At 55.4% G+C, this 22706-nt stretch overlaps 1 protein-coding gene and 1 pseudogene across 2 annotated transcripts; one reads left to right on the top strand and one right to left on the bottom strand.

Moving 5' to 3' along the window:
* Window positions 1-881: 881 nt before the first annotated feature.
* CHST1 (carbohydrate sulfotransferase 1) lies at window positions 882-20592 on the bottom strand. The gene is made up of 4 exons (XM_023215783.3): window positions 20156-20592; window positions 4511-4594; window positions 3982-4079; window positions 882-2963 (listed from the first exon to the last, which is right to left on the bottom strand). The coding sequence occupies exon 4, from the start codon at window positions 2919-2921 to the stop codon at window positions 1686-1688; it is 1236 nt and encodes a 411-aa protein (XP_023071551.1). The 5' UTR covers window positions 2922-2963; window positions 3982-4079; window positions 4511-4594; window positions 20156-20592; the 3' UTR covers window positions 882-1685.
* Window positions 11329-13150, top strand: LOC111544926 (annotated as a pseudogene). The gene has a single exon (XR_002732301.3). The product of XR_002732301.3 is annotated as a protein NDRG3 pseudogene (transcript).
* Window positions 20593-22706: the final 2114 nt, after the last annotated feature.

Here is a 22706-nt window from a genome sequence, read left to right as displayed (position 1 = left end):
TCTTGGAATAAGAGCTGGGGAAGCTGCCTGGAGGAACCTGCTAGATAGGTAGGGAAGGGAAGGGGAGCAAGCACAGCAGATTCTCTGCCAGCGTAGACACCAGTAAACCTGTACCATTATTCAAAGTCAAATACTTCCAGGCCTGTGGGTCAGCAGCCACTGCCCTGAGGCACCCCACCCCTTGAAGTTTCCCCCTCCCTGGCTATTGTAGACCCAGATCCACCAACTAAATGGGTAACATTTAGCACAAGAAGGGATCCCAGGATGTCATTCTTACCTCCAGCTACTCTGATTCAGCAAGCCATACCACTTGTTAAAGACTTTGAACATTATCCCTGGCTATAAGTTACCTGGTCTCAACTGACTGAAGGAAAAAATAACACGGCCAGGAGGCAGTGACTCAAGTCTGTAATCCCAGCACTTTGGGAGGCCGAGGCAGGAGGAATGCCTGAGCTCAGGAGTTCGCAACCAGCCTGGACAACACGGTGAAACCCCGTCTCTACTAAAATGTGAAAAGAAAAATTAAAAAAAAAAATTAGCCAGGCATGCCAGGCGTGGCAGTGTGTGCCTGTAGTCCCAGTCACTTGGGAGTTTGAGGCGGAAGGATTGCTTGAACCTGGGAGACGAAGGTTGCACTGAGCAGAGATGGAGCCATTGCACTCTAGCCTGGGAGGGAGAGTGAGACTCTGTCTGGAAAAAAAAAAAAAAAAAAAACCCTAAACTAAACTCAGTGTTGAGGGTGACAAGAGTTCTGAAAGGCAGACTTGTCATTCAATTCCCACCTCCACTTCTTTCTCACTGTCCTCCCCAAAGCCAGGAACACCCAGACCTGGCTGAGGCCCTCTGGTACCCATTCAGAAGGTCCCACAATCACACACAGAGATTATTGCACTCTTTTATTTACAGAAAACACACATAAAGCATTTCAATGTTCATTTAGCAAACTGATCCACTCTTTTTTTTTTCTTTTTGGCACAAAGAAATATCACAGATGGACCCCGAGATCAATCAGAAGCTCTAAGATTCATCAGTCATCACTGGTCCAGGGGCGGCCACGAGACTCAGACAGACAGACAGCATCACCACAGACTGGAAACAGAAACAGGTCCACGTTCACCTCACAGTAAAAACCTGCCTCACCGACAGGCAAGGGCGGGCAGGAGGGGGCAGTTTCGCTGCTCTAAGGGGGAAAGTGGGTGTCAGGGGCAGGAAGCAGGGATGGGGAAAGGATGGACACCATTCCTAAATTAGAGACAAGTGGTCCTCTTGTTTGTATCCTCTTACCTTGAGTAGTAAGACAGTGCAAAAACTAGATATCCGACCACTCACCCATTCAAAAGCTTGAGAAGTCGCCTCGCAGGTGCCCGTGTGCGTGTGTGGATGTGTAAGTGTGGTGCTTGTAAACATTGTCACCGTCCGCACAGAGACCCAATATCCGTGTATCTGAATGGGGTGGGGGGGGGCGGGACCCCACTTCACGCGCCCTCTGCCCCAGTGATTCCCGTCCAAGACGTAGTGCAAATTTCAGAGACAAAAAGGGGCAGAAGGGAGTGGGGTGAGCTGAGGGCAGGAGGGACACGAAGATGAGGTGGGAGAGGGAGGGGGAAATAAGGCAACAGTTAAAAACGGTCCATTTTATCAAAACCTACACCGTGCACCTCCCGCCCCCACCCGCGCCGCCCGGGTCACGAGAAGGGGCGGAAGTCCCGCTCCTCCACCAGGCTGACCAAGGGGTTCTTCAGCTCCTCCTCCGAGGCGGCGATCTTGTAGCCCAGCTGGGCCAGCACCTGCTGGCAGGCGTTCTGGGCAAAGGACACGATGTCGTAGGAGAGGCGGAAGCGCCACTTCTCGGCCGTGGCCGCCGAGTTTCGCACGGTGCCGTATTTGTGCTTGCCCAGGGTGGGGTCGCCCCGCGTGTTGTTCTGGATCCAGCGGGCCACGTGGCTGTCCAGCGGGATGCCCAGGAACCCGTAGATCTCCTCGGTCTTCTTCATGGGATTCCGGGCCAGGTCCTCGTAGCGCACCAACATGTACTTGCCCTTGAGCCACGGGGGCCGCATGAGGCCGGTGGACACGGAGTTGGAGAAGTCCTCGCACACCGTGGTCAGCTGCGTCACGTCCAGGTTGTAGGGTTTCCTCCCCGTGCCGTACCAGAGCCGCCAGAGCCGGTACGTGTCCCGGAAGGTCTCGCTGCGCGAAGCCAGAATGCCGCGGGGGTCTCGGACCAGCTGGATGACCTTGAGGTTTAACCGCGGGTCTTCCACCAGGGCGCGCAGGTCGTTCACCTCGGGCACGCGCACCGTCTTGATGGCCACGTGGCTGCGCTCGCGGCACGCCTCTGCAGCCACCGTCAGGTTGAGTAGCCCGCACTTCCGCACGCAGTCCCCCTCCTCCAGGACCAGGTCGGCTGGCCCCGGAGGGTCGCACACAGGCCGGGAGCAGAGGACCCGGCTGGCCCCGCGGCGAAAGATCCTGTCGGTGGTGTGGTTGACCGGCGGCGGCTTGATGTAGTTCTCCAGGAAGTAGAGGTCGCAGTCGTAGAGGCTTCGCAGGAGGTCTCGGCTGGCGCCCAGCATGACCCGCCGGTCGGCCGGGCTCTTGCCCTGGGTGAAGCGGGGGATGAGCGTGTTCTGGACGTGGTAGAGGGGCTCAAACAGGTAGAAGACGTCCAGGTGCTGGTTGAAGAGCTGGCCCACGAAGGAGGAGCCGCTGCGCGTAGTGGCCAGGATGAGGATGTGGGTCTTGCGGGAAAGGTTGTAGGCGAAGGTGGGGCTCTCCTCGCACAGTCGCTCGGCCAGCCCGGCCTCCGCCAGCCCGGGGCAGGTGTGAAAGGACTTGGCAGTGAAGGTGCGGATGGCCGTGTACTGGATGGCAATGGAGGCCAGGGCAAGGAGGAGGACGGCCTTCCAGGAACATTGCATGGCTGGGCACCTTCATGGGGCTGTTTCTCCACGGGGCGAGGTCTGTGGGCAAAGGCAGCCAGCGGTCAGGTGCCTCCACGGTGGGGGCACTGGCTTGTCCCTTGGAAGAGCTGGTCTCCAGGGGACCCAGGGAAACGCCGGGCTCCCTGTCCAGTGCTCACCACACACCCTGAAGACCTAAGCGGCTTCTACACTAGACTACCGTTCTCTGGGGGACTCCTGGGAGCTTTCCGCAGCTGAACAAATATTCCTTGCACCCACTGCAGACAGCTGTGGAAGCCTCTTATCGTGAGCTCCGAGTTCCTTAGAGGGGCCTCACAGGGCAAGAGCCTGACTCTCCCTACTCCCGCACTGAGGGAATGACCAGGGCCTGCCTCAAACCCTGCCCCTCCCGCCTGCTAGCGTTTCCCACCCCCACGAGCTGGCGCCCAGTTCTCCAGGTGGTCCTCTTTCCTCTGTCCTCTGCCCATCCCTAGGGGGAAGAAGAGTCCCTATCAGGTGCCTCCATCTGACCCCAATCCCCTGAGCATGAAGGACCCCTGCAGACCATGGTCAGTGAGCTGCCAGCATGGCCAGGCAAGGTGGACAACTGTGTCAAGCCCCCTCCAACTCATGGATGCAGGTGACCACTTACTCCAGATGTGGACGTCTGGGGCTCATGGAGTCTCTAAGAGTCTCTGGAGCAGAGACAGGTGTCCAGGGTCTGCTGAGAGGCAACCCTTCCCAGCACCCAGGGTCTGCTCCTAGTCTCTAGGGACAAGGGTTCAGGCCATGGAGGTCACATAACGCCCGCTGACACAGAGTGAACTGGCCTGCAAAGAAGATCTCAGGGAGTCAGGGGCCTCCACTCTTACCTCCTGTGCCCCCTCTGCCCACAGAAGGGGGGCTGGGGAGGGACCATGGAGAAGCAGAAAGAGCGAATGGGGCTGCTTAGAGTCCAGGGTCAGGAGCCCACCTGAGCATCCTGCAGGCACCGTCTCTGGAGGCTGGCTCAGCTACCAGACCTGAGTGGGGACTGGGGCTGCCCCCAGGGAGAATGCAGGAGGGCTCAACCACTTACCAAAGAGGGGCTGCTCCAAGCTGGGGAGTCCACAGCCACCAGCGTCTCCAGGTCCAGCTGGCAGTCCCAGCCAGTGCGGCAGCCCTGTGGCCAGCAGACTGCAAGAGACAGGGAGGGGAAGGGCTCAGAAGGTGGAGCTGGGGTCTCAGTGCCTCCTCCCCACTCCTTCTCTTCTGCGTCCTGTGCCCCACAGTCTGCCCCGAAGGCCAGGCAATAAGGGCTCTGCCTGCTCTCCAGATCCATCCCTGACTCAGCGCCCCAAACAACCCAGTGCCATCTCTGATCCCCTGAGTGTGGCCCTCTGAGTCCTGGACTGTATCCCACTCCTTTTACCTTCCTCGCCCACCCCACCACATCCTCCTAATAAACCGCAGTCCCTCTGCTCACACCAGAACCCAGCAGGCAGGGAGGCTGGCAAGGTTCTGCATTTTAAATCCATGAAACAATCCTAACCCTTTAAAATTCAACTTGTGCAGCAATTCTCCCAGGAAGCGGGTTAGCAGAAGTCCACAAGGGCAGGGGGGCTCACCCCAGGCCTCCAGGTCGAAAGGGTGCCTCCAACGCAGCTGGGGAGAGAGCCTTCTTCCAACCACACCGAAGTGACACCAGCTACCTGAAACTCAAAGCAAAAGTGGACCAGGGAGCATTCCTGACCTTGATGCAACTCACAGAGTCTAAATTAAAACACCAAGATCATCACATTATCTCAGTTAGCATCTATTGTGCCAAGCCCCTTCCCTGCATCAGCTCGTGTCCTTCTAGCAAGAACCAAATATAGAAGTCAGTATCTGCCCACTTCACAGGCGAGAAAGCCGAGGCACAGAGGTAGAGGAACCTGCCTGAGCTCTCAGGCCTGCTTTAACCCTCATCTGGTAGGTTCTCCAGAGTCCAGCTCTTTGCCTCTAAGGAGATTTGGCTTCCTGTTCCTCCAGCTTAAACGTATTTGGCCTTCAAACATGCATTCCGTTACTGGCCCCAGCCCATTTGTGAATCAGCATGATGGGGACTGGGCAGGCAGATGCTTCTGAGGCTTACAGCATGTTCCTCCCTTTGCTGTGTGGTCCTGTGGATCTGTTGGTTCACAGCTGGTGGGGTGAACTCAAGTTCTTTGTGAAGATTCTTCCCACACCCCACTATGTGGCATGGCTCCTTTGGGAGTGGGTGAGTGGATCCTCATTTCCCAAACCCGCAGTGCTGCCTGGCTCAGCTCACCCAACTTCTAGCACCGTGTTATTCCCCATAAGCACTCTCAGAGGTCAGGGTCCTCACTCCCACTGTTCAGATGGAGAAATCACGTCCTGTGTTAAATATGAAATTTCACTTCTTTAGGAATCAGTGCCAGATCACCAAGTGGCAGGCAAGAGGGAAAGGGGCACAGTTTAGATTCTTAGGAATTTCTCACCGTGATCAGAGAAAAACCGCAATCCCAACCACACTGCATCCCACCCCAACCTCATCCCATAGTGGCAGAGGATGCTGGCCTCCATCAGGGGGCTGGGCCAGGTACCCGGGGAGAAAGACCCCCCTACTTTACACCCAACTCCCCTGCAAGTGCAGGCCTGCTCTGCCCAAGTGCCCCAAGGCGAATGTGAATGGCTTTCAAGAAACAGACAGGGAATGTCATCAATAATAGTGCCAGGTCATATTTTTAAGTTATTTAGGAGTCTGTTCTTTGGCTACAGCATCATTTCATTTGGATGCACTTCCTTTGTATTTATTCACAGACATCTATCAGAACTCCTGTGTGTGCTGGGCACTGTTCTAGATGCTATGGGTCAAATAATACCAAGGAAGGCAAGCACTTGCTGGGCATTCACAATGTTCCTCCCAGGCACATGCTTCTTTCACAGCCATCAGCTCATCGCACCCTCATGCCAGTTCTATGAAGTTGATACTGTCACAATCCCATTTTACAGGTAAGGAAGCTGAGGCCCCTCAAGGTTAGATAACTTCCCCAAGCTCACACCCCTAATAAGAAGCCAGGATTCCAGCCCAGGCAATGTGCTAGGAAGTCCGCGTTCAAATCCTTTTCCCTAATTCCACTCATATTCCACCCTCCTTGGTCCTCATCAAGACAGGAAACCGAATCCTTAAGGAGTCTTCACTTAATTCTGGGGTTCCAATTCCAAAAGCAGAATTCACCCTAGGGTTTTATTTAAAGAGGAACATCTTGCCATCTTGCTAGGGAGGGGGCCATTTGAGTTTCTTCCCCCAACTCTTCCTCCACCCAGAGAAACTTAAGGCCAGGACTGGAAGCTGCTGCTCTGCTAATAAATCAGAAGTCACTGAAGCAGCTGGATGTTATAAATCCCTAAGACAGCGAGACTCGGCCTCATAAGGTGCGGCCTGGACACCAAGGAGGGGAATGCGTTTGAAGGCCCAGCCACAGGCCATTCCCTTGTACCCCCACGGAGGGCAAAGCCTGGGCATGGGAATGGGAAGATGGGGGAAGTCCAGCCCTCCTGGAAATGCCCCCTCTCTCCCAACCTGGCAGAGCTGGGCCCGGGGCTGGCCAAGTGTCCTTGGTATGCTAAAGGCATCTGCCCTGGAAACCAGAGGCCTGGGGCCAGGTCCTGTTGTTCCCAAGGGAGCCTTAGCCACTGCAAAAGACTCCTCAATGCCCTCACCCTCCAAGCCAAACCGTGGCCCCCAGAGCCCATCCCCTAGGCTTCTAGCAACCTCTGGCCTGGCCTCCCTCTACCTCTGCTTAGTAAAAATCCAAGCAAACCTCAGATACAGGAGACCAGGATCTATCATTTCTGTTAGAAAGCAGGCAAGTTGGTGAACCTTTAGTCCCCATAGAAAGCTCAGATTTCATTATCAGCCAACTTGAGATGAGGACACAGACTGGGAGCAGCGAACAGCTCTATGCTGGAGAACTGTAATTCACAGTAACAGCTCACACCCTGAACCATGCCTCCTGGATCTGTCACTCAGCAGGTGTGTGGGCCTGGGTGATTCACCAGCTGTCCCTGAGCCTCAGTTTCCCCATCCATAAGGTGGGCATATCTACAGTAGTGCTGGTAAGAATTGAAGGTCTTAAAGCATTTAGTCAATGCCAGGCATACAGACACGATCCCGCCTCTGACACCAGCCCTGCTGATCCCAGCTCAGCCACTTACTGGCTGAGAGATCTTGGCTAGCTTTCTTCATCTCCCTGGGCCTCTGTGTTCACACATGCAAAAATGGGGATAATTGTAACAAGGCTGTTGTGAGGACTAATTAGTGAGTACAGTGCCTGACGCAGGGTAAGCACTCACTAAATGTCAATTAATATCGTCATCAGTAAATGTCTGCTTTGCTTTCCATCTCAGGAAAGGGCCTAGAACAAATCATCCTGCAGCCCACGGGGTCTGGTTCTACCCACCGCCCCTTCTTCCTGCAGCGCCTCTCCTGGCCTGGGAACTTCTTCCTGCTGAGCCACCGCAGTGGCTTTCCTGCTGCCCTCTAGTGACCACATCCTGCGGTGCCGCCTCATAGTCCTATCACCTCTGCTGTATTCAGAATTCTGGGGCTGTTGGCTACAACCTGATGTGAGGATGCAGCCAGCAGGAGGTGATGTTGCAAGATGCAGTGAGGTGTGAGGATGGCACGCCCACTCGGGCTGCGGCCTCTGCTCCGTGCACCCCCACCTCAGCCGCATCGGCAGAGCCCAGGAGCAACAGGCAGCCTCGCCTCCTCCCAAGGGCCTCTCCTGCTCATCTCATGGTGCTGTCAGGGAAGGAGCACAGACCTGAATGTCACAGGCAGGATTGGCCCACACAGCCTCTGCCTTTCCCTGGCTGGGTGACCTTGGACTCACCCCCTGGCCTCTCTGTGCCTGGGTTACCCCATAGATCCAGTGATGACTGAAGGGCCTCCCGGCTCTAACCCTGGTGTTCTCTATAATCCCAGAAAGGCCCCAGACTTCATTCTCAGGCACAGTTGGGGCCACCCACACAGCAGACAGGGGGACCCTCCACTGGGAATGGGAAAAACCCAGTCTTCTCCCAGGAAGATTCTAGGGCTGGGCATCTCTGTCCCTCACCTCAGCCTGATCTGTAGCAGACCCAGGGAGTGGAGGCCTTAGAACCTAGCGGTGCTGCCCTCTGCCAAGTTAGCCCCACATTCTGCTGTAGAGAAATCCCATGAAACCCAGGGCTGAGGCCTTGGTTCACCTGTTCTGGGCCACAGACCCTTCGAACCACAATCCCTCCCCTTAGAAATGCCACTAGTGCCCACAATTTTACACACACAATTTAGAAGTTTCCCAGACCTCTGAAAGCCCACGCATGGACACCCCACCCTTTCCCAGAAGCTTAACCCCTTCCTTATTAGCATGTGGAGGGGACCGTCTTTCCAACTGACTACTTCAGAGAAGCCTCCACAGACATGAGTATACTGATAGAAACAGTCACTCAGCATATATAAGTTTCAAAAGCTAGAGCCAGAAAACACATGTGTAATAGCACACCACCATTTCAGATTTGTTTAAGGAGGTGGACATGTATATTTGCATATATGCTTTAACAATCACTGAAAGAGCTTGCACTGAACTAGTAACAGGAGATGCCCCAGATGGAGGGGGCCTCGAGGAGACTGAGGTAGGAGGAGACACCGACTACACTGAACTTTTTTATTCAGTTTGAGTGTATTAATTTTGGGGGACACAGTGAAGCCACTCCATGTAGGAAGTAGAGGATTGATGACAGGGTGTGGTACTGAAAATCAGCCCTGGCGTCTCACTGTGCCTCCCACCCTCCCCCGGGGCACTGCCAGCCAGCTCTCCCCACCCCCATTTCCAAGGCACCAGGGTCAAAGGCACTGCTTTCCCACCAGAAATGGGCTTTGTCTGCTCAGGTGGGCCACTAAGGACAGTAGGCAGCTGGGGACTGCTGAGACACAGGGCCAGAGCTGAACCGAAGCTGGATTTCAGAGGGGGCCTGGGGCTACAGGAGCGGCTGAGCCCTGGGTTGGGGAAATGACTCTTCTCCCAGACATTTCTCCCTGAAAAAATACTGTGAAGCCCTGGGGGATGAAGAAGCAACACAGTGAGGGTGGGGGAAGAACCTGAACGAACATCGTCTTTTCAGACAAACTCAGGAGCCGTGATGAATGGGGCTCCAAGGCTCTGGGGTCCCAAGAACTAGAGCAAGGTATAAGGGAATGGGGCAGGGAGGGAGGACCTGGCAAACAGGCCTCTAGGATGGAGACTGCAGAGAGGAAATGCTTACTCCCTGGCTCTGACGTAGCCAGCACTGATCCACCATAAATGTTTGTTTAGTTAAGACTAAAACACATAAAACAGCAAGGTGTTTTTCTCTAAGGAAAACGAGGTGATGAAAATGAGGCAAGGCAAGGGGAAAACAAGAGTATAAGAGTCTGAAAGAACCAGAGGCCAAGTCAGTGTACAAGAGTCACACCATGTGTGGGCTACTGAGCTAAGTCAGAGCTTCCTGGCAGCCAGTAGGAAAAGGGAAATATTTCATTTATGTGTTTCACAGGACCCATGAGATAAAGATTAAAGCATCCACTCAAGAGATATCCAGCTATTCCTGACACTGAATTCAGTGCAAGATTTCTCCTGAGGGAGCTCTTACAGAGCCCTATGCGTATGCCACCATGAACCCGTCCTCAAGACTTTGTACCTAAGAAATCCAAAGATGAGTTTCATGGGACAGTGTCCTAGAGCATCCTTCCATGTGGGTAGTATGCCAACACACAATCCAACCAGTGCAATCTTCTAGGAGGATGAGCTGCTGGGATCCAGACTCAGCCTCTGTGGTCTAGGTCAGCCCAGTGGACCCCTTCTCTTTGGGGTCATGCCCACCTCAACTTGAAACACTGTGAGGTCTATGGACCCTCTCTCCAGAACCTGGACCACCACAAACATGGCACTTGCAAACAATCCGTAGAGTCCCTGGGCCCCACAGGCAGAACCACTACATCTTTTGGGCACCTCCAGTGGGGACAAGCTCTCACAGTCATGGTTTCCAAGACAACCACCTGGAGAGCGATGGGTCTACCGATTTTTCACTATCAGCAGGGATGCCCAGCTGCCTCCTATGAGATCCGGTGTCTCCAGGGCAGAGCACTCCAATGTCCACATGATACCCATGGATGTCTCAAGCCTCCTGGAGAAGGTGCCCACAGGCATTCGGGGAAGCAGTCTGGGGGTGTTTAGGCACCCCAGCTGTGGGGCCACAGAGGCCTGGATTTGGGAATCCGACTGCTGTTGCCTTATAGCTACGAGGCATTGCCCAAGGCACTTAACCTCTATAGGCCTCACTTGTCCTTATGTAGGAAATGGGAGAAATGGTCACAGAATCTAATATTTGGGCAGTGAGACAGAAGGCTGATGGGTGCCCACAGCTTAACACAGTGGTAGACACAGAGCAAATGCTTATTAAGGGCCATGACCATGATTTTTATGGACTACTAAATGCACAAAGAGGCACCATTGGCCTGGAAATGTTTTTAAAAGTTAAAACAGATGCCACAGCCTGCTCCACTGAAGCGCCAGCAGCCTGCGTGGTTGGAGACCCTGACTTGTGGCTGCAGAGACCTTGCCTGGGGTAAGGAAGGCACCTCACATCCTGCCGTGGAGGGTGGGAGTGGGAGGGGGGTCCCAAACCCAACCTGAGGGGAAAGTTTTCCCCCGCAGTGGGGAGAGTGGCTGACCTCCTGGCCACGACACAAGGCCCCAGTGTGCCCAGCTCCTCTGGGGGAGGGATGAGTCAGAAGGTCCCGGTTCCCCGTCTCAGGCCAGTCCTGGTACAGCCTGGCCTGTGGTAGGCGGGACTCTACAGCCCCGACACTGGGCGGAAAAGCCCCGGTTTCCTGTCCTCCTCCCCACCAAGAAGCCACAGCCAGAGTTGGAATAGTACCGAGGCCCCACCCCCTGGACACGGGGCTCCGGCCCATCCTCCCAGCTTCAAGGAGGGGAAACATCAACAGGAGCTGGAACTCAGGCAGCTGCTGCCGGCCAGGCCGGGAGAGGGGCCCGCCTGTCTCTGGATCCAGGAGTCTCCAGCCTGGGCCACCTGCACATTAGGCCATTAGGCCTGGCTGGCCCCGTGGGGACGAGGACTGTGGGTGGAGAATCAATAGGATCCTGAGCCTTGAGACCGTCACATGGGATGGAGGAGGCTGCAGACGTGGATACTCAGAGATGATCACAGACCTGGCTCCCATCAGGGGATGCATCCCACAGGCCAGGTGCCACTGCCACCTTTCACAGACGAGGAGCAGTGAGGCTCAGCAAGTGTGGGAACTTGTTCAAGCATGCACCCCTAGCCTGTGGTGGTGCTAGGATTCAGACTTGGCTCTAAAGAATCCCAAGCCCTGGCCGCCGCCGCCGCCGCCGCCGCCCTCATGGCGGGTGCCCGCGCCTCAAAGTTACCAATTGATTCTTGCGACTCCTCTACTCTCGTCATCTGACCTCATGGATGAACTTCAGGATGTTCAGCTCACAGAGATCAAACCACTTCTAAATGATAAGAATGGTACACGAAACTTCCAGGACTTTGACTGTCAGGAACATGACATAGAAACAACTCATGGTGTGGTCCACGTCACTATAAGAGGCTTACCCAAAGGAAACAGACCAGTTATACTAACGTATCATGACATTGGCCTCAACCATAAATCCTGTTTCAATGCATTCTTGAACTTTGAGGATATGCACGAGATCACCCAGCATTTTGCTGTCTGTCATGTGGATGCCCCAGGCCAGCAGGAAGGTGCACCCTCTTTCCCAACAGGGGATCAGTACCCCACAATGGATGAGCTGGCCGAAATGCTGCCTCCTGTTCTTACCCACCTAAGCCCGAAAAGCATCATTGGTATTGGAGTTGGAGCTGGAGCTTACATCCTCAGCAGATTTGCACTCAACCATCCAGAGCTTGTGGAAGGCCTTGTGCTCATTCATGTTGACCCTTGCGCAAAAGGCTGGATTGACTGGGCAGCTTCCAAACTCTCTGGCCTGACAACCAATGTTGTGGACATTATTTTGGCTCATCACTTTGGGCCGGAAGAGTTACAGGTCAACCTGGACCTGATTCAAGCCTACAGAATGCATATTGCCGAAGACATCAACCAAGACAACCTGCAGCTCTTCTTGAATTCCTACAATTCAGGACGCAGAGACCTGGAGATCAAAAGACCCATAATGGGCCAAAATGATAAATCAAAAACATTAAAGTGTTCTCCTTTACTGGTGGTAGGGGACAATTCGCCTGCAGTTGAGGCTGTGGTCGAATGCAATTCCAGCCTGAACCCTGTAAAATACAACTTTGCTAAAGATGGCAGACTGTGGGGGACTGCCCCAGGTAGTTCAGCCTGGGAAGCTCACCGAGGCCTTCAAGTACTTTTTGCAGGGAATGGGCTACATACCATCTGCCAGCATGACTCGGCTCGCCCGATCACGAACCCACTCAACCTCGAGTAGCCTCGGCTCTGGAGAAAGTCCCTTCAGCCGGTCTGTCACCAGCAATCAGTCAGATGGAACTCAAGAATCCTGTGAGTCCCCTGATGTCCTGGACAGACACCAGACCATGGAGGTGTCCTGCTAAGCAGATGCTCCTCCCCTGGACCATTGCAAGTCCATCCTTCTTCAAATGACCACTCCATAATATAACATTTCATCCATGTAAACTGGCCTCTACTATCTTTAAGTCATGCATGGCCACTGAACCTCTCTCTAGTAGCCTGGATTTATCATTCTCTCTGCCTGCCCACCCCCTTTTTTGTATAGCCCAAGAACCACTTCCATGCCATACTGTAACATTCCAACATCTTTAGCCGATCAGATCTCTCCATCTCCTCTCTTGCCAGCTTTTTCCCGTGCTCCCCCAACTATGTATCGGATAAGATTCTTTGATCCCAACTCTGTGTGTGTGCGAGCACGTGTGTCTCTGTTTGTGTGTGCATAGTTCTGTGGTTTTAGACACGCTTTCTTGTAGTGCTTCTGCAAAAAACAAAAAAGGGACTTATTTTGCATTTTCAATGGTGTTTTTAAGGGAATTAGGCAGAATAGATTTCTAGGTTGGGTAGGCCACTGCGTTCTCTTTTGTTTGCAAATTGGTCAACAAAATTTGCAGAGTGATTTCAGGAGAGAGCAGCTCTGAGGAATGTGGAAAATCATAATTGCCATCTGGACCTTTGATTGACTGTGAGCAATAGTAGAAGGGTGCCTATTACATAGAGAGACTCCTTCTGTCCAAATGAATTTCTGTATACTCTTCTATAAATAAAAGGGAGGAATATATTCTGCTGGAAGCCCATGAACCATCGGTGAGGTTCCGATACAACATAGAGTTTTTTCCAAGGAGTGAATGTGGCTTAATTACTGGACTCTCTTAGCACAGGAAGGTGGAAACAAAATGCCAGGCCTCTGCTCTGAAGAGCAAAACTGCTGTCGCTGCAGTATCTTATACTGGACATCCACATAACCACAAGAAGTGCCTCTTAGGTCTATGACGGAGAGTGTCTCCATTCCTCAGTTCCCAGAGAGGGGAGAGGTATGGCCTAAAAAGCATGTAGATGGTGGAGAAATGGGTGGGGGAAGAGGAACAGTCATTAACATAGTATCATGTTTAATAAGTATGGCCTTGATTTCAGTAGATGTAATGGAAGCCAAATTAAATTGATACAGAACCCATTTCTCAGAGTTTTTTTTTTTTTTTTTTTTGGAGACAGAGTCTCATTCTGTCACCCAGGCTGGAGTGCAATGGCGCAAACTTGGCTCACCCTCTGCCCCCTGGGTTCAAGCGATTCTCCTGCCTCAGCCTCCCGAGTAGCTAGGACTACAGGCACCTGCCACCACGCCCAGCTAAGTTATGCATTTTTAGTAGAGATGGAGTTTCACCATGTTGGCCAGGCTGGTCTCAAACTCCTGACCTCAGGTGATCCGCCTGCCTCAACCTCCCAAAGTGCTGGGGTTACAGGCATGAGTCATTTTGCCCGGCCATCAGAAAGATTCTTAATCCCATGAACTCCCTTTTGCAGGAGGGAAAGGGCCACTCTGTAGGGGCAGCCCTGTCCAGGTAAAGTTGTTTTCAGCCTCCTGTCTACCGTTAAGTGAGGGAGTCACAGCAAGACAGAGAGTATTGCTGGAGGGTGAGAGAACTGTGGAGACCAACTGCCACATAGCAAGAGCCCAGCTCTTGGGAGCATTGAGATGTAAGCTCAGGGTTACACAGTTCCAAATCTTGGGAAGGGGCTTTTCAGACACACTGTTTGCTTTCTGCTGAGATAAGGAATGCATCACTCTGCCAGCGTATGACTTTTTACAGATTATTAAATAAAGCTGTATATGTCTCATTGTTTAAAAAAAAAAAAAAAGAATCCCAAGCCCTGGTCCTAATCACAGAGCTAAAACCCCCAGGCACACCAAGAGCGTCACCCAGCCAGAGGGAGGGAGAGGGAGCACCAGGGCCAAGGTTGCCACCAGGGTCCCAGGACACATTGGTGCCGATCTCAATCATAGCATTCACCCCCGGCCCAGACATTGGTGCATCTGATACCTCCTGGCCATCCCCCAGGATCAGGTCCCTGGGGCATCCGCTGGTGGGGATGGGGGGCTGCCAATGTGGCCCTTCCTGGTTGGTTCCCCTGGCATACCAATAGTTGTGTGCCATCTCACCGCTTCCCAGAGGGTTCTCCCTCCCCGGCTGAATGACAAGAAGGAAAATGATCCCACGTGAGTGTGGACATGGGACTGCTGCACCTGATAGGCAGAAGCCCAAACACACAGTGCTCCCCACACAGTGGCTCCAGGTCTGGGCTAGACAAGCAGTGGGAGCTTGGAGTGGTTTTATGACCAGGGAGCCCAGGAATGCCCAAATCCTGTGCCACCAAAAAGACACCAAAGAATGTCTTTATTACCATCTGGCCTGAAACAGTCTGGAATGGGGCATTGGGTTTGGGCTGTCCGCCCAGTTGAGGCTTCCCTGCTCTCTAAGCCCAAAGCCTATCACCAGCCCACAGCTGATCCCAAGGATGCCCTTGGGCCGAGATGCCAGGGAGGCTCACCCTGTCACCCCTCTTCTGCTGGGTGAGAAGCATTAGGAAGGGCCACAGCTCCACCCACCGGGCATATGGCCAACCAGATGAGTGTCTCTGCCTGCCATCAACAGGGACCTCCATTGCAGAACACAATGGCGGCTGCTCCATATACAATGGTGGCCTAGCACCTTGGTATGTACCTTTCACGCTTCACCTCATTGGATCCTGTCCGCATGCCTAGGGGTAAGAACTACAGCTGAATCAATTTCACAGGTTCGGGACTGAGACTCAGAGAGGTTAAGGGATTTGTTCACGCAACTCGGAAGTGGCAGGAGGAGAATGGATGTCAGGCTGTGGGGGTTGTGTGTGTGGTGCATATGCGAGTGAGGTCCTCATCTCTCCAAAGCTTTCCCTAAAGGCTTCCCTTCCATCCCCACTCTGACCTCCTAAAATGTCCAAATCACTCCATTCAGCTTTGTTGACCCTTTTTGTGTGTCATAAATGGCTAGGAGCAGCATAACAGCATAAACAGAGGGTGAAACCCAGACCTGAGTTCTGGGCAGCCTTAACCCTTTCTGATTCTCAGGTACCCAGGTGAAGGGAGGTCACACACCTCTCCCAGGGCAGGAGAGGGGCTTAAATGGCATCTGGCATTTAAAGCTCTTAGCATAGTGGCTGGCACACAGTAATCTCTCAATCAGCTATACCTTCAGAATGTCTGCAGCAGGCTCGTCTCTCTGTTTCACCTGCCCTGCAGAATCCTTAAAGGAAAGCACCAGCCCCCCTTCATCTCCCTCCCCTAGCTCTCTCCTATCCCTCCTCCCCAAGTGCCCAGCTTGGGGCCCCTACACACCGCAGGGACTCAGTGAGTCCTAAACAACTCACTGACACTGGCAGAAACTCGGGAGAAAAGGAGCCACGCCTTCTTCCCCATCCCTGAGAAGGAGACAGCATTCCTGACAATTCCCAGCCCACCACCTTCCAGCTCTAATCAAGGAGCAAACACAAAGAGGGAATCTCTAAACATTTAGAAAACGCGGGAACCCTGTGCCCCCATGCGGCACCGTGGGGATTTATAAAGAACAAATCATGCCTGACAAACTTGATAGCTTTCTTGATAGAATTACAAGACGGGTAGATGAAGGAAACGCAGGCAGGGTAATATATCTTGATTTTTTGCAAAGCATTTGATACAGCGCCTCGAGTAATCTTACAAAATTAATTCAAACAGACTTGGCCCTAAGCACTTGTCACGAGGCATAATAGCAGGAGGGGGCAGGTCCCAAGGGCCCCGGTGGAGGAGGCAAGCCCAGAGGAAGGGGCTGGAGGGCTGCAAGTCTGGGAGTGGGGGCAGGGCTGCCAAGCGTCAGCATTGGGTCAGATCTTATCTAACATCTTCATTAATGATCCTGAGAGAGGGAGTAAACAGTCCGTTAATGAAATTTGCAGAGGATATTAAATTGGAAGGTGTTGTGAACACCAATGAGGAGAGCAAAATGGTCCAGAGACACCTGCGGGAGGTAGAATGTTGGCAGGAAACTGAGAGCTGGGAGGGGGTATCCATGGGGGTGCCGGGCAGCAGCTGGGGCTGCTTGGAGAGCCGGTAAGAAGGGAAGGGCATCCCCAGGGCTGGTGTGTAGCTGAGAGAGGCTACAACTAGCTTGGGCTCTGGCCATACAAGCAAACCCCAGAAATCTCACTTTTCCCATCTGTGAAATAGAAGGAAGGGCCGGCAGATAAAGAGCAGGCTTTGCAGCTCTGACAGCTGGTTGTGATGGGCGTGGGATGTCTTTAAGGAGCCTGGAGCTGAAGCCCATCTTACAGCAGGGGAGGAGGGAGCCCTGCCATGGAGCAGGGAACCTGAGGGCCATGGAGGGGAGGGCTGCAGTGAGAGAGAAAGACCGGTAAGGCAGACCGGCTTAGGCATCAGTGGCACTCAGAATCTCCCCTAGCTGCACTCCTCAATGCTGCTGAGGCAGGCACTGGGGCGGGGAGCTCCTCACCCTGCCCCAGCAGGCAGGATGACAACTGATCAGCAGCTGCTCAGGCTGAAGCCCAAGCCTGTCCAGACTCACAGGGTATGCTGGGAACACTTGGGCGCTAGAGGTTCTAACTTGGGGTTAGGAGAGTGTGCAGGATCTGTAACCTTTCTGAAGAGCTCCCTGACCCTCTCTGGCTGATCAAGAGAGAGATAGATGCTTCTCCAGCCAGATGAACCAGCCTCTCTAGGATCTCTAGGACCTGGACCTCTTCTGCTCCTCTCTGTTGCCCCAACCCCTAGGGGCTCCAGGGCTGACCCCTCCCTTTAGCGGGAAGGCTGAAGCAGGAAGCTGCCTGTCCATCTGGATGGACTCCCACAAGGCTGCTAGACAGGTAGGGTCTGAACAAAACCCAGAGCTGCCTAACACTGTGCCAGGCCCTCAGGAACCTGAAACAAATGCTCTGTAGAAAGAAATGGCTGGCTGCTTCCCAGCTGGGGGTGTGCCGAGGCTGCTGGGGAGAGGCTCTTTCAAAGCAGGAGGCCAGCCCAGCCAGATGTGAGGACCACCTGCTGGGACCGAGGGTAAGGATCTAGGTGAACATGCTTGGGGAGTTTCTTCCAATGTCCTAACTTAATTCCTAGGAATGATGCTTTGGAACACTTACGATGGCACCATTCTAAATGTGTCTCATATATTACCGCATTTGATCTTCACAACAACGCTATCAGGTAGGTGTTATTTTCTCCATTTACAGAGGGGGAAACTGAGGCAGGGAGCAGTAGCCATGAGGCCAGGCACCTAGCCAGAAGGTCCGTGGGAGAAGCAGCAGCCTGCCAAGAGTCACAGCAACAGCTGTGAGGCATCCAATGGCGGGACCCCAGTGGGTGGGGAGAGGCAGCCCCTCTGATGGGGAGGCCAGAGCCTTGCTCACCCCTCACAGTCCCCACCAAAGGGAGTTGGTCCAAGTCCCGCCACACTTGTGGAGCCTGGTTTTACTATATGTTTCCCTTCTCCCCCACCACAGCCGCTACACCGAGTCCTCTGAACAAGTCTGTTTCCATGGAAACCATACAGTGACTCAGGGCTTCGGGACCTTCTCTGAACCAGATTATGAATATAAAATGCTCCCTCCCCGCACCAATGCAGAGTGGAGTTGGGAAAGTAAAGAGAGACCCACAGCAGACAAGGGAGGGAGGCAGAGGGGTAGGCAAGTGGAATCCAGTAGGACATGAACCTGGCCCTCCAGGGAGGGCCTGGCACTTGGGCCCCTCCTGTAGACTCAGTGGAACACAGAGGTACTCCTCCTCCCATGCGACCCCTCTATCAGCGCCATCAGCACCACTCTTGCCCAGGAGCTAGGGCCCTGTCGGCAAGGGTTGCGGGGAGAGTGGTCAGGAGGATACATCCCTCTTCCAGCAGGGGCCTGTGCCTCACAGAGATGGCTCAGGGGCCAGGACTGAGGGAAGCTTGACTTTGGATGTTGGGAAGGAAACCTCTGGCCAAAAGCATTGCAACTACTCAGCAAAGAGGGAGATTTGGATTTTAGGGAAAATTCATTTCTGCTTTGAGATGGGGAAGCTGGGTGTTGAGTGAAGGGGCTGGAGGCGGCACCTAGCCATGATTTCAAAGAGCCAGCAGAGTTTGGGGGATGATTAGCAAAGACTTGCTCTCCCTGGCGCCCCTCCCCTCCCCACCCCACCACCCTGAAGCAGCCTGGCCTAGGGCTGCTCACCGCCAGGATGAGGGACTGGCAACAGGAAAATGAAAGGTGCCATGCCAGGCTCCTGGCCTCCTGCAGGGGTTCAAGGCCCAAGGGCAAATCCACCCACTCCTTTCCCCAGCAGCTCCCTAAAGACCCGGGAGGGAGGGGAATGCAATAGTTTGGAAGCCTGATACCTCCCTGGTGAATGCAATGTGTGAGTCATGACGGTGAAAGCACTTTGAAAAAGAAACAGGGTCATCATGATGCCTGGAAGTGTCCCCACTGCTGAGGACAGGAGCCTGGGAACTGCCTGCCCAGGTAAGGTCTCTGCCTGAGACAGCGGGCCCCATTGCAGGGGGCTGAGGAACCTCTGAAGGTAGATACCTCGCCCACTGGTTCCCACCTGCTTGGCTCTGACGTTCCCGTGCTTGTCAAAGCAGCTTCCTCCCAGCCAGGGTGCCTGACTCCTGCACCCGAGCCTGCCCCCAGCTCCTCCCACCCCTCCAGAAGATGCTGGACTGAATTTCTGTCCTTGACTGGACAGCCACTTCCCCTGCCCCAGCCTCCAGCTCCCTGTCAATGGCCCAAGCCCATCTTCGGGCACCTGGACACTAGGAGTGGCCCTTACCTAGGAAGTACCCTGCCCAGGAGCAGTTTTAAGTCCACCAAGAGGAAGCCGGCCCCAGAGCAGAAGAAAGCAGTCCTGCGAAAGGGCAGGCCCGGGGTGGGGGAGGGGGCACACCTGAAATCAGGCCAAGGTGCCAACCCAGGACGACCCCCGGGTCTCACCTTCCTCAGGCAGCCTGGCCTTTTAACGCCCAGCATCCCATCTAGGGCTACTCTGGGCTGCTACCGCGAAAGCCAGCACTGGGTCCCTGGAGCCTGGGAGGGGCTGCTCCCCGGGTCCTACCCAGAGAAGAGCGGGAAGGTTGTTCCGGCTTCCCGTGGAGGGCTCTGCACCATCCGGCGGCTCCGGCCCCACAGGGGCCCAGCTCATCGCAGCGGTCTGGGTGCGGAGGCCGGGCCAAGCGGAGGCCGGGCCAGGGCTGGGAGCAGGAAGCAGGGAACTGCGCCCCCGCCTCCGGGTGCAGCTGGGTTTGGAAAGTTGGTGCCGGCGCGGGGACCTCAGGGTCTCAAGGCGCCTCCGCAGACCTTAATCAGGCGGGTTGTGGGGTGGTGAGCCCGGAGCAGCCCCCGAGTGCGCTCCGCAGCTGAGGGGAGCCAAGCGCCTCGGGGACCACCGCGCGTCTCAAGTTTGCTGCCCTCCTCTAATGGGGGCAGGGAGGGCTGGGGTGATCGCTGCTCTCACCGGCCACCAGCCTCGGCAGCCCCTTCCTGCGCCCAACACGCCGCCGTCCCTTGCCGCCGCCACCCCTCCGCGCACCGCTGGTAGCTGCTGTCCCCGAACGGAGGGGCGTCTCCCATCGCGCCCGCGCCCCTCCCGGCTGCTGCAGCGGAGTGTCCGCTCCCGCCCGCCCCGGACCCCGCGGGGCCCGGCCAATACCTGGTCGGGGGCGCGCCGGGAGCAGCTGCAGCGCCCAGCGCCGGCTCCATCCTCGGGTCAGGGTCGCCGGGGGCCCGCGGGTGGCGGCGGGGGCAGCAGCGGCGGCGGCATCCTCCGCCTCCCGTGCCCTCCTCCTCGGCCTCCCTCCTCCCTCCTCTTCCTCCGACTCCGCGCGCGGCTCACGGGCCCCTCTTCATGGCCCGGGGGCGCGAGCCCGGGGCGGCAGAGCAGCTGAATGCGTTCTCCCCGGCCCGACAAGGGACCCGGGGCCGGGGCTCAGGGACCCGAGAGACGCCGGGCCAGGGGCCGGGACCCGAAGCGCCGCAGCCCCGGGCGCCGGGGGAGAGCAGCAGCCGCAGGCGCCGGAGCCTCTCGGAGCGCCCGCCCGCGTCCCCGAGCCAAGAGCAGCGGCGGCAGCGGCGGCTACAGCGCCGAGCGAGCGGCGGGCGCTGCGGTCCCGGCTCCACCCCCGAGCCGCCCTCCCCTTCTCCTCCCCACCCCTTCGGCTCGCGCCTTCCCGCCCCCCGCGCCGCCCCAGCCGCGAGCGCCCCGTACACCCACTCCGCAGCCAGGCTCCAGAAACCGCGCCCACCCACCCGCCGGGGGCAGCCACGCCCACCACCGGGGCTTCGGGCGGCCGGCGGGCAAGGGCACCGGCTGTCTCTGGCACCTCTCAGCGTAGCCTCCCTCTCCCTTACCCCCGAGGGCGGTGCTGGCCGGGCAGCCAAAACCTTTCGCCCGAGCGCCCCCGCTGCGGAAGTCCGGCTGGAGCCCCAGCCTGGCCCCTAGCCTAGCTGTCCTTTACCTCTTCCCCAGCCAGCTGCACAGAGGGACTTCAGAACCCAGAACTGAAGCCAACCACCTCTGTGTGCAATACCTCGACACACACTCCTAGCCCTTCCTCCGCCCCCGCCCCTCTGCTTCTCAAGTGTGGGGATTCATTATTTGTCCCTGCTGCAGTTGTCCCTCTTGGGCAGGGTCAGGGGGTGTCTTAATGGGACTTTAGAGTGGGTTTTGCTGGCTGACCGTCTTCTAGGCCGCTCCTCCACCCTGCCCACCTTCTTCCTACCAGACTGCCCCTGGCCTTCTAGGTGGAAATCTGGAGCCACCACTGCTTTTATGGGTGAAGGATGGGGACAGAGCTGACCGGCCGTGCGCCTTGGTCCTCTATCCGCTGCACAAATATTGACTGAGCATCTTCTGCAGGCCTGGCCTGCACAGGCACCAGGAACTGGTTGGTGAACCTCTCAGAGTGGAGTGTAGGAGAAACAGGGTGCATGAGCAGAGCAGTAGCATGTGATCAGTGGCCCCTCAACTGGAGAGGACGGCCAGGAATCCCAGCTCTGCCACCACATCTGACATGACTGAGGCTGCCCACCCCAGTGGCCTGTTTCCTCATCCGGAGACTGGGAAGGTGCTTTGACTGGCTGAACCTCTGATGCTCAGTTCTGACCAAATGATTATTTCTGAAGCAGAGGAACAGTCAGCTTCCATCTCCACCCGGAATCTCAGATTCCCAGCTATAGGTCTCCATCACTCCTGGAGTAGGGGGCAGAGAGCAGTGGATGGGTTGAAAACTCCAGGCATTCTGGGAAAGCCTCGTCCGGGATGTATGGGCAAGCAGCTGCTGCCTCCATCCCACACAGTGAAGCACAGCAGAATGGTGAGCACAGCAGTTCCCTGGGTCAGAGGAACCTGCTGTGTGTTTGCTGGGTGACTCTGTGTGAGTGATCCAGCCTCTCTGTGGCTCAGTTTCCTCATCCAGAAGACAGAGGTACTGGTCCTCACCCCGTACAGCTGAACACTGGATGGTAATGTGTGTAGAGCACTCGGCAGTGTCTGGCACGAGAGTAAGTACTTAATAATTGCACATTGTTGCATTCAGGGTAGCCATAAACATTCACTCACTCGCCAGAGAGGAGAACTTGACAGCTGTACTTCCCTGGAGGACTGAGGTCTTGGGTCTTCAAGAAAGTCTCCCTCTCTCCACCCAGAGCAGATGGTATGAAGGCCCTTGCCCCAGGGGTCCCACTAGACCAAATGGTCATTTATCTTGGTCATAATTGCAAACTCATAACTATAAACTCCTCGCCCCTATCCCCGCCCCCATCAAGCTGGAAGGACTAACAGCACCTTCCAGTGTGCATTCCTGTAGCCATAGCACCTGGGATGGCAGAGTCAGTCCTCAGTCCTGACTCCAAGGCTACCAGGTCTGTTTCTCCACCTGCCTTCCCCCTCCCCACCCCCTCCCCCCCCCCCCCCCCCCCCCCCCCAGGGAGTGGCAGTGTACTGGGATGCCTAACAAGAGTGGTGCTGACCTTCCAAAAGCCAAAACTTCATGTCTCCAAATCCCAACTGTCCCTCTACAAAAAACCAAGCTCTAATAGCCTTGGACTGAGCCATCAGAACCTTCCTCTTCACCCAGAGCTAATCCCTCCCCAAGTTTTCAGGCTGACGAGAATAGTCAGGGTTTAGAGAAAGCTTTCTCTATCTTGCACTACCAGATCCAGCGCCTCATTTTTCAAATTCTGATGTATTTCGGGTAGAGAGG

The sequence above is a fragment of the Piliocolobus tephrosceles genome, chromosome 13, assembly GCF_002776525.5.
Source record: "Piliocolobus tephrosceles isolate RC106 chromosome 13, ASM277652v3, whole genome shotgun sequence".
NCBI classification, from domain to species: domain Eukaryota; kingdom Metazoa; phylum Chordata; class Mammalia; order Primates; family Cercopithecidae; genus Piliocolobus; species Piliocolobus tephrosceles.
Note: the sequence above shows the minus strand (reverse complement) of the source record. Positions and strands in the feature narration are given on the sequence as shown.

Coding starts and splice junctions, on each gene's coding strand:
- CHST1 (XM_023215783.3), bottom strand. CDS start 2,921: ATGCAATGTTCCTGGAAGGCCGTCCTCCTCCTTGCCCTGGCCTCCATT.